The 11,112-nt window shown below is 44.3% G+C and overlaps 1 protein-coding gene across 1 annotated transcript; it reads right to left on the minus strand.

Moving 5' to 3' along the window:
- Positions 1 to 263: 263 nt before the first annotated feature.
- Positions 264 to 9,446, minus strand: pik3c3 (phosphatidylinositol 3-kinase, catalytic subunit type 3). The gene is made up of 25 exons (XM_068728303.1): positions 9,083 to 9,446; positions 8,300 to 8,488; positions 7,940 to 8,083; positions 7,657 to 7,786; positions 6,310 to 6,396; positions 5,655 to 5,750; positions 5,492 to 5,563; positions 5,216 to 5,320; positions 4,990 to 5,082; positions 4,708 to 4,893; positions 4,474 to 4,604; positions 3,968 to 4,049; positions 3,728 to 3,795; positions 3,455 to 3,560; positions 3,210 to 3,326; positions 2,890 to 3,021; positions 2,565 to 2,693; positions 2,320 to 2,389; positions 2,165 to 2,229; positions 1,995 to 2,079; positions 1,842 to 1,916; positions 1,581 to 1,749; positions 1,375 to 1,465; positions 1,070 to 1,195; positions 264 to 569 (listed from the first exon to the last, which is right to left on the minus strand). The coding sequence occupies exons 1-25, from the start codon at positions 9,145 to 9,147 to the stop codon at positions 555 to 557; spliced, it is 2,628 nt and encodes an 875-aa protein (XP_068584404.1). The 5' UTR covers positions 9,148 to 9,446; the 3' UTR covers positions 264 to 554.
- Positions 9,447 to 11,112: the final 1,666 nt, after the last annotated feature.

Below are 11,112 nucleotides of genomic sequence, written 5' to 3' on the forward strand. Positions count from 1 at the left end.
TGTATAATTTGTGCTTAAATTAATGCGCTCTTCTTTCCACGTCCGACAGGAAATGCTTAGTCACCCGCTCGGTGACTCACCGACCCTCCAGGGGCTCGACTGGTTTCTACCCCCAGCGTCGACTGTGTGACCATCCACAGATGGTCAGCAATGCTCAATTAAGAAACATGCCGCGCGCCATGAACACTGCATAGCAGCACGATTTTGGGCTTAAATGATGAAAAATACACAAGTAAAAAAAAAAACAACCCACAAATGGCCAGTGTGTTCACTTGTATCAACAGTCTTTTATTTGGCCATACATTTCATTCATTCATTCATTTAATAATTAATATACATTATATATACATAAGCAAACAAAGACACCATGTCCTCGTTTAACCATCTTGCAGTAAAGGTTGGCAGTGCATTCTTGGCCTTTTTAACAGTGTCATTGGGTTCCTTTCATTCTCTCACGCACACATGGCATCAGTCGAGTCAAAGCCATACCATCATGTGCTCCTGCTGCAAAAGTTCGATGCAGTTCAGCCTGGGTTCAGCGTTCTCTGTTCTGCTCATCTGCGCCAGTACTGAATAGTGATGGGAACAAAGTTTCTTATATTTAACAGAATAGAGAAATGATCTTTATAACATGTTGCCAGAGCAGGTGTTGTATGTTTAAGCCCGTTCATCCCAAATTGTTTACTGTATTCCGTCATAAAAGATCTTTTTTTTTTTTATCAGAATTGAGAAGTGACCGTGAAGTGAAGCAGAAAAGCTCTTCCATATCACTGGATCTGAAAGCTAAAGCTATCACCAATTTGGTGGTTCTTGATTTAATTTGTCATTATTTGTTAATAATAATTAATAACCCATGGCTGAGCATGCAGTGCAGACATGTGTCTATCCCTTCTGGCAGTTCAAGTAAACACACAAACACTGCTGAAATATGCTTCTTCCGACAGCCAAAAAGCTCCTCACAGCTCCACAAACGTCGGCGTTATTTTGGTTAACTGCTCACGTATATCATTACACTGTGGCTCGCTCTCTTTTTTTCGTTTAAGTATACCGTGCGTTCGAGTAAACGTACCTGAGCAAACTTGTGTATCTGCTCGACCACAGCAGCAAACAGAGCGCCCACGCTCTCATCAATCAGACTCTGCATGTAGTGGACGGCCTCCTCGTCTGACAGGTCCAATCTGAACTTGTCCTGCACCTGAGGGGAAAATGACGAGGTCCATTTCAAACATTATTCAAGACATGCCGGCGTGATTACTTGGCTCCATCTAAAGTGCTGTGATATGCGACCCCCCCCCCATCAATCTGGAGCGACATCTAAACTCCACTGAAAAAAAAAGGATTTCTTGTGTTTGTTCTTGTTATCAACAAACGTACCTTCTTAACGGTCTTGTCGGGCTCCAAGGCGATATCAGGAATATTGGCATCCACCATGAGAGAGAACAGATTCAGGATCAGGTTGGAGTACCTGAAGGAGGAAAGAAGGTGTGGTAATGTAATGGAGTTACAACTTAAACCAACCATATTAAAAAAAGGCTAAGAACATGACTTCAGTTTCGTCGTTTGTGTGTTCGGCCTCTGACCTCCTGAGGTGCAGGAAGGCGGTGTAGCACTGCTTCCTGAACTCCTGGTACTGCTCGCTCTGCATGCCCCCCATCCCCTCCACCATCTCCTTGCTCAGCTTCATAGGCGGGGGCAGCGGTTTGGGGTCTCGACCCAGGATGTAGCCGAAGTCGATGTGGAAGAGCTTCCCTGGACGCAGAGAGGAGGAGAGAACGTTCTAAAACTGCTCCGTAAAAACAGGATATCAGTGAAGCGCAGTGTCTACAAGCCGTCTGCCTCACCGGTCTTCGTCAGCAGCAGATTGTCCAAGTGTCTGTCTCCCACTCCGAGGATGTACGTTATGACACAGTAACCAGCTGGGAGGGTGCAGTGAGAGAGGTGATTAGAGCAGGCAGAGCACACCAACAGATTAAACTGTTTAAAACCGGACTCACCGCAGCTCTTGACGTAGGTGTCCATCACCTCGGAGCTGATGCCGTAGGGTCCCTTTTCACTCGGCGCATGCTTCCTGAAGAAGCTCTGTTGAAACAAAACAATGTGAATAAAAAAGGACAGATGACGTCCTCTTACAGCTTATTCTGATTGTTTCTACACCTCTGCTCACCTGGATGTTGCCTTCAGTGGCCAGGACTTCAGCAACAGGAACAGACTGAACAAACTGCATAAAACCTGGAGAAAGAAGGTCATTATTTTTAGTTAGGCTGAAAGAAGAGTTGTTATTACTGTACTTATATGGAGTGATGAGTCATGACTTCTCACCGTGCTTGGTGCTGGTGGCCAGTACTTTGTAAGGCGTCAACTTCAGGTCCAAATTCTCTTTCCTCAACAGCTGGAAGCCAAAAAAAACAAATATCTTTTACAACATTACGCGAAAAAAGCTCTGCCAACTGAAAAGAAAAGAAACCCCAAAGAGATCAATGACTGTAAGTGGTCGGTAGTCTAATCAAATCAAACTAAAACCACCACCAAATCCCATCAGTAAACCAGTTTAAGAGTAATCTTACTTTGTCCATGAGCGAGATAATCTGAAGGATGAGCTGATCCTGCCTCAGATCGTCTCCGTGTTTGAAAATAACTGGGTACATGGCTCCGTCTTCAGCCTTGAAGATCAGCTTAGCTGGCATCAGGGCGCTCTGCCACACACACACACACACACACACACACACACACACACACACACACACACACACACACACACACACACACACACACACACACACACACACACACACACACACACACACACACACACACAGAGAGAGGGAAAAGACTCATGAAGTATTTGTTGCACAGATACTCGTTTCACACTCACGATGAAGTGATCTGTACCTTGAAGAGCGTGGCTGTCTCGGGGACGATGCCTCTGATCCTGATCTGAGGCTCCAGAGGAAGCGGAATCGGCTCGATCTCCGAGAGATTCACCTTCTCGTTGTCAGCCAGCAGGGCCTGCAGCCGCTCCGTCTGCAGACAATACGGGGAACGCTGCTGTTAACGCAACTCAGCAGGGGTCAGTGTGCTCAAGGGCTGTTTCAGTTAAACGCAGAACCAATGAAAACATCAGCATGCACGAGGGAGAAAGTGAGCGTCCATGTGAGTGAATACTGTTTAGGTTGAGCAAGTATCTGCATGTGTTGGTATTCTGTCGTTACCTTCTTCTTGCGGTTTCCGCTCTCTCTTTGCACGGCTTTCATCAGCTGCACCAGTCTGTCTACGAAGGTCTGCTGGGAAGCCAACAGCGACCGCATCACCCTCACACTCTTATCACCCTGGAGGGAGAAGGAAGTGTGAATGTTAAAAAGGGAAGGGACAAAGAAAAGTATATAAAGTTTGTGTTGCAGGAGCCTAAACAGACTTTTCTAAATCTACGCACAGCACCGTTTTTCGGGTTCCTGACCTTAAGCAAAGCCTGACTGAACCTCCTCATGACGTTCAGGTACATCTCGTGAGTCTTAGGATCTCTCTGCTGGGTGTCCTGATCCTCACACTCCACGATCACATACCTTAAGAAGACACACACACACACACACACACACACACACACACACACACACACACACACACACACACACACACACACACACACACACACACACAGGTTATTATTTCTGAAAATGTTTATATTCATCCGTCTGCAAAACCTACGTTGATTTGAACTGCTGCTACTCACCAATACAAATAGTTGGCAAGCGTGGAGTTCTTGCAAGCACGGGAGATGAGAAATGTGCACAAGTCTTGCTACACAGAGGTGCAGACACAAGAAGAGGTTAATGCCAGGCTGAAACTAATATATAGCGTCTTTTCTGGAACAAAATTACATTTGAAATTTCTGGCACAATACAGTGTTTCTGACTTCCTGTTCCATGTGCCATGTGGGGATGGTCAGGTTAAGACTGTATTCCTTCCTTACCTCTAGACTCTCACTGTCAGCTACTTCCTTGCCTTTCTGCGCGGCAGTGGAAGGTCCAGATGTGCCAGACAGGATCTGGGAACTACAAAAAGAGTAAAAAAAAAAAAAAAAAAAAAAAAACGATCAACAGTCAGAGGGCACTTTTAGTTAAAGCGATCAGATGCTGTGTTCAGTATGGACTGTTTTTGACCGTCGGTGCTCTGCCTCCAGATTCTGGCCCGAGCTCTGCAGAGCGACGCCAGTAAAGCCATAATAAGCTAAGAGTTCATCACGGCCCCTGAAAGGAAAATAATCAAATTCTGCAATGTCGGAAATACTCTCCCAAACAGTGAGGATATCTGGGGTAAATTTAGATCCAGGCCGTAAAAACAAAACAGGAAAAAAAAAAAAAATCATGTCATTCTTTACATAACAGAACCTCCACATGTGTCTTGCTTCAGTCAAAGCTGCCGGTAGTGGCGACTTATTTACGATCCACAGACGGAGTAGCAGTTATAGCTTCTGACCTGTCCAGTGCCGAGTCATCCGAGAGTCCCTGGCTGTCTCTCCTGCTGCCTGGCTCCAGGCCGCCCTGAATATCGCTGAAGTTCTCGTACTTGAGCGCCTGGACCAGCTGGAGAAGATACATCAGTAGGTCCTAGAGAAAACGAGGAGACGGGAATGAGAACGCCAACGAGTTTATTCACAAAGTACTTCATAATTGGAATTCAAAGCTCAGGTTTAAGTCCTCCTACGCCTACCTCATCGTCTGCCTGCTGCAGGCGCGCCACAGCGTAGCGCCTAACAGTGGGGTTGGTGAACTGGGAGGACAGCAGCTCCAGGGAGTCCTCCACATCCATCGGCCTCCACTTCCCCAGAAGCTCCAGAGCCTGCTTGGCCTCCTGGGGCAGATCCCAGTTGACACACTTGAGGAACTTTGTGAGGGCCTGGAGCGAGAGGAGGAGGAGGAGGAGGAAGAGGATTGAGACAGGAACTTCAGCAGACTTGGTTATGGTGGAGCAGAATAGAAGAAACACTCCCACCTTCTCCTGTGTGGTGAGGTAGTATCTGAACTTCCACACCAGGTCCTGTTCTTCAGAGCTCAGCTGCTTGGTTGGAGGGTAGCTCACAATGATCTGTTGGTGCACACAGATCAAATCAATCAATCATTCTTAAGTCTGTATTTGATGTCGGCTCTTGAAAGATTCCACATGAATAAACTTCTTTTCTCTTCGACTCTCAGACTACATGCGGACACTTGCTGCTTACATTGAGCTGGTCACGCGTGGCAGCGTTGGGCTTCAGGTCGTGATCTGAGGGCCCACTGCGGAGGCTACGAGCCAGCTTGTGATGCTTGCTCTCAACCAGGTTCTCCTGTAGAAAGACCGGGAATTGAAAAAAATTCACAGCATGCTACATTATCGTTTTATTGTACATGAAATTCACATAATGTACCTTTTTACACATTACCAACAATATCAAAGACATCATAAATGCATTTTTCCCCCAGAGTGTAAGTGGGTTTGTTTGAGTGTGTCCTCTCACCATCCCCATCTGCGGGTCAGGAACTTTGACGATGTCGCAGCTGGTGAGAACAGGCGACGCATCGTCTCCGTCCTGAGTGGGGACAGAGTGAGACACACGACGATCAGCCGGCACAGCCTCCAGTGTTATACGCCTGGTTATAAGCATTTAAACGTGAAAATACCTTTTCATAATAAACAATACTGTATTCCTTGTCGTTCGTTTTGACACGGGGAAACTCCACCATGAGGTACATGAAGTTAGAGCTGCGCTTCTCACTCTGCAGAAAACATGCATGAAGAAAAACATTGAAACTCAACTTTAAAGACAACAGTTAGTTGAGAGACTACTGTACAAACACGTGAACATGACTAGCTATTGACATTACGCAGATCAAGTTTCATGAGTGCATGCGAGCCTATGATGTCATGTTTAGAAGACTAAGAGTCTACAGCCGTGCTTCCAGCGTAGTGTTCATCGTGTTTTCTTAGTGTCGACTAGTACCGATGGTGATGTCATGGGTTTTGAAGGACAAACTTTGACCTAATGGTGGTGCTAGATGAAATGAGGGTTTACTAAAACTTATTAGAGCTCATCCTGAGGGGGACATGAACTTTAAAGGCAATCCAGATAAGACATTCCTCAAAAAAACCCAAACACAAATGTCAACCTCATGCTTGCTAGAGAAGTCCTTAAGATTCATCCTCTGGGCACTATGAATGTCTCTACGAAAACGTCAAGCAGCTGTTGAGATATTTCAGTTTGGAGCTAAATGTGCTTTTCCACTACAGGAACAAAAACATGTGGTTTTGAAGCACGGTCCAGCTAAACGCGCTCACCTCGTTGATCATCTCAATCTCCCTGAAAGTCAGACGGTCCAGCCAGTCTACCTTCACCATGTGGCCCTGTCGATGGGCCTTCGTCAGCTGGATGGATGGAGAGAGAGAGAGAGAGAGAGAGAGAGAGAGAGAGAGAGAGAGAGAGAGAGAGAGAGAGAGAGAGAGAGAGAAAGCAAGACAGGAGGAGGAAGAGAGAAGGTAGGGCAACGAGAAAAAACGGTTTACCAAAATACAACAGAATTTAAAAAAAAAAAAAGGAGGTTGAGGTTTCAGCAGAACTGGTCACAGCATGGTGGCTGATGTGCAAACAGCTCAACCAATCATGCACAAATCCAGTGGCAGCAGCCAATCCAGCATCTCCGGACACACACTCAGCAGCCAATCCACTCGTCAGTCAGTGTGGGTTTCGGGAATGTAAGCACATATTTTGGCCACGAACAGAAAGCCCACAACTCAGCTGGTTAGAATTAGTGCTCTTTAAAACAACATATGAACTGGTAGCAGCCGAGAGAAAAACGTTGGCTGTGATTAAGTCAACTGCACTCAGGAAGCAGGAATCAATTTATTCATTATTTTTGAAAAACAATCCAATCCGATGACAAATTAAATCCCTGTCGCTTTCCACTAAATATTCCAACAAAAAAAAAAAAAAAAAAAGCTGCAACAAGTTGACAAACATAATTTTCTTGTGTGTCCACATGAACGAGGACAACATGCACACACCGACACGAAATATACTGACGAATGGCAACAGCAGAAAACCTAAAGATGAATGTGTGTGATGCTCTCAAGAACGCAGCCGTACGCCTCGACAGACGAGTGTTCACACCAAAACATCCGGGTCAAAGTGTATTTGTAAATGCACTGAATGGGATTACACCACATATGAGGGTTTCCCCCACACGGAACAATGCAACGTGTTCAGATGAAGGAAGTACTTTTCTAAATCGATAATGGGAACCTCCCCGACACGGTCTGAATTGTTCTAATGTGGTAACCCTCATTTAAGGAGCGATACAAGTGGCTTGCAAATACATTTGGACCGAGGCCTTCTTCACACACACATACACATTCTGCATCGCCAACACTAACGCCTCCACTTGTACTCACATCACCGAGTACCTCCAGGTCAGGGCCCTGGAACAGATGATGGTATAAACACCGCTTGGTATCGGTGGGGTTCTCTCCTTTTACCAACGCACACACAGTGTTTCTTGTTCACCCTCCATCATCATCATCATCTTTCCCTTATCTCTTTAAGTCATTAAGTCTCACACACACACACACACACACACACACACACTTAACCCTGTTCTCCTGTCCACCCACACACACACGGTGTTGTACCTTGGCGAGCCTGCCCATCTGGTCCTCCGTCAGGCTGCTGCTGGTGCGTCCCGGTGTGGTGGTGGGCTCTCCTCCATCCCCCTCCACGCCCGGCCAGACCTTCAGGTCATGCATCCCTTGCCGGAACATACTAGAAGAAAACAGGAGGGGGGGGGGGGGGTGTTTTACTCGTCACACATCAGTGTGTCATCTGACAGCTGTGAGGTGATCGTGCAACCTGGTAGCAACACACAAGAGCTTTGCAGCGTTGCTCTATTGTATCAGTAAGACAAGTTAGACTCACCCATATTTGCCAAACAGGGTGACAGTGGTTCCGCCAACGGGGACGGCTCTGCCGGGCCCGTAGATGTCCCACACTGTGAGCGCAACCTGGGCACTTTGGGGAAGGTCTGGGTACTTGACCGGCAGCCGCAGCCACTCGTTCCAGCTGCGCAGGACAGCAGGAGAGGAGAGAGAGTGTAGGAGGAAGGAGATAAGGGTCTGAGGAACTGAAATGGAACTCCAGGAAAATGATATGCTTGCACTTCAGCGCTGAAGATGGTAAAATATATAAATAGGGCACAACGAGGGAGATGGTTTTTGGGGGTAACGTTATTCTCAATAAACATTACAGAGAACAGAGAAGAGACAGATTCATTCTCACTTCCATCGTGTGCTGAAGGCTTTGTAGGAGGTGCGAACAGGCAGGGCGAGAGGTTTCCCTTCAGCAAACACCTGACAGGTGACGTAGAGGTCCGAGCAGTTCTCCTGGTAGAGGCCAGAGAACCGCAGCATCGGGTCTTCCAGCAGGGCTTTGTAGCTCTTCTGCTCTCGCTTCCCCTCTAAACTTCCTCTGGAGGAGCAGGAAACACAGACGGAGCAGGGCGGTGAGTAAGGAGAGAAACAAATGTTTTCAAGGGTGCTCCAACTTGCTCCCTCACAAATAAGTCAACATCTGTAAACTTTTTCTTGGAAGAATTGTGTTTTTTGTTGTGGTATTTCTTTGCTTAACACTGTAACATATAAACAGGACAAATGAAACATGAACCAACAAAAGAATAGCAACATATTTCCATAGATTCCTTCGTGTAAACACGATAGTTAGACGGACTGCATGAGTAAAGATGGTTCATATGTAGGCCTAAAATATACAATAACTTTATTGTTCCAGCAGGGCAGGACATGTTGACAGTACAACTATTCTTAACACCTCATTCTGAGGTTTGTATTGATAAATGTGGACATTTATTTAAATGTTTGGTTTGATAAACAGTCTGTTATGACATGGTTTAAATATAGACAGTGTCTTTATACACACACACACACACACACACACACACACACACACACACACAGAGCAAACATAGCATCCTGTCTCAAGTCACAAGATAGATTAGTTACACTGCTAGAGCAAAAGCGAAAGATTAGCGTGAAGTACAGAACTTACATCTTAAGTTGAACGTTGATGTCCAAGTCACAACTGTAAGCATAGTTGAATTTATCAGTGTCCATCCTCCGACGGGAAAACACTCGATTTGAATCCAAAAACCTGAGGACTTCAACATGAAATCCCGGACGGTTATAACGAGACTTTTCGAGAGGTTTGCGACAAGGCCTCAAAAACACTCCTCGGAAGCCCGTTTAAACTGCTGCTCACGCGGATAGTTACCTCATCGGTCCGTACACACGTTTAAAAAGATACCTTTGAGTACCTGTATTCACGGTAGTGTCATGTTTTTAACGGCTGTCTCACCTAGCATGATTTGGATGGTTTTTTTTAGATAGCTACACAACAACAGAGCACCAGCCAACAATCTACCGTCAGGCCAAAATAGTCGAGCCTCGATGGAGTAGGATTGATAAAACCGAGCAGGGGATCGTTGTATCACGTGTTGATTAGTCGAGCCTGATTGGACCAAGAAGGAAGTAAGAAGGGGGCGTGGTTTATAGCATGCTTATTAAAGGCACAGTGCACCCAAGAGTGTAAAAAGTTGACAAAGCATTATTTTGAGAAGATAATTAGTGCTCCATACCACGTGATCGTGGTCCTGATGCACATAAATAAATTAAATAAAAATGCAATAAATGCATTTATATATATATATATATATATATATATATATATATATATATATATATATATATATATAAATTTTGTTTTATTTTCCCAGTCAATATAGTTAAATAATAATAACATGTAACAGTTTAGAAGCAACTTTACTTGATGTACATATTCCTAAATAATTGATTAGAAACTTAAAACCAATTGGTTAAAAGCTACACCTGATCCGTTAATAATATGACCTTCTTTTTTTTTTTTAAGTATTTTGAATATAAAAGTAAATTAACATGCAGCTGTATGAATATGTTATGTAAATGTCATCATTAAGGACAACAAAGAACGACATGAATAAATTATGGATGTAGCTATTATGGTTCGACAATAGAATTGTGTTTCTGAAGCCAGTACATTTGCATTTATGACATTATTTTTTCATTTTGTGTGCTGTTGCTAGAGTCTTCGCAAATGTTCTTTGTAAAGTTTGGGAGAGTACACAATTTTTTTTGTTGATGTAGAACTTATGTACATTTTGTAACAACATATATTTAATTTCAACTGTTGGTATACTATAGGTCAAAATTGGCTATTAATAGTGCTACTAATTGCAAATCAGACAGACCTTTGTATATGGTATCAGAGAGATACAATACTCTGTTTGCTACTAAAATGAAAGAAAATACTATATAATACCAGATAAATTGAAGCACAACATTTTAGGTAATGTGAGGCTATAAATTAGGTATTCTCTTAACATTTGCATAGTACTATGTATGTGTATGATTAATCATTTGCTGAAATCAACATATAGTCATAGAAACATGTAGATTAATTATATCAAAGAAAACTGTTTTACAACAAGAGTTTACTGGCCTCTTGCGGCGCAGTTTGTCTCTATGGAAGATATTCATCATCTATGAAGAAGTCCCAACAAACGCAGCCCTTTGACCAAACACGATGACAGCCCCTCCAACTTTCAAACAGAACATTCTCCCCAATTAAAACGCACTTGTCTCCAATTAAGTGCATATCCGTGAAGGGCAACGGGTGTGTGAGAGGAAAATCCTCATCTTTTGTTTTGATGAGGTCCTCCCTTTTCATCAACGCTGACGACAAACGGTTGTCGAATCAGGGTGTGAACTCATCGTCAGGGTGTTGTATGGGACCCACAGGCTCTGAAGAGGTCAGCACCACCCGAGTTGAACTTATGGAAGAACATCTGCCGTTAAAACATCTTCCATCCTCTGAATAAAATCAATTAAAAGGAGCAGGAACTGACCTCTGACGTGCTGAAACCATCTCTGCTGACAGGTGTTAATATCTATTGCTACCTGTATATTTCTCATATTAAAGACAACAGTGCTCGAACTCCAGTGAGAAACAACATACAGCTTGAGACAGGCAACTGTGAGTCATTT

This window comes from Cebidichthys violaceus, unplaced genomic scaffold, assembly GCF_023349555.1.
Source record: "Cebidichthys violaceus isolate CVI_PGR_0920_01 unplaced genomic scaffold, fCebVio1.0.p SCAF_41, whole genome shotgun sequence".
Taxonomy (NCBI): domain Eukaryota; kingdom Metazoa; phylum Chordata; class Actinopteri; order Perciformes; family Stichaeidae; genus Cebidichthys; species Cebidichthys violaceus.

Bases quoted from the DNA above. Each gene is read 5' to 3' on its own strand.
- pik3c3 (XM_068728303.1), bottom strand. From the start codon at position 9,147: ATGGACACTGATAAATTCAACTATGCTTACAGTTGTGACTTGGACATC. The intron at 3,796-3,967 runs GTAAGGAAGGAA...ACCTCTGTGTAG, and splicing joins CTGACAGTGAGAGTCTAGAG to CAAGACTTGTGCACATTTCT. The intron at 1,917-1,994 runs GTGAGTCCGGTT...GCACCCTCCCAG, and splicing joins CACCTACGTCAAGAGCTGCG to CTGGTTACTGTGTCATAACG.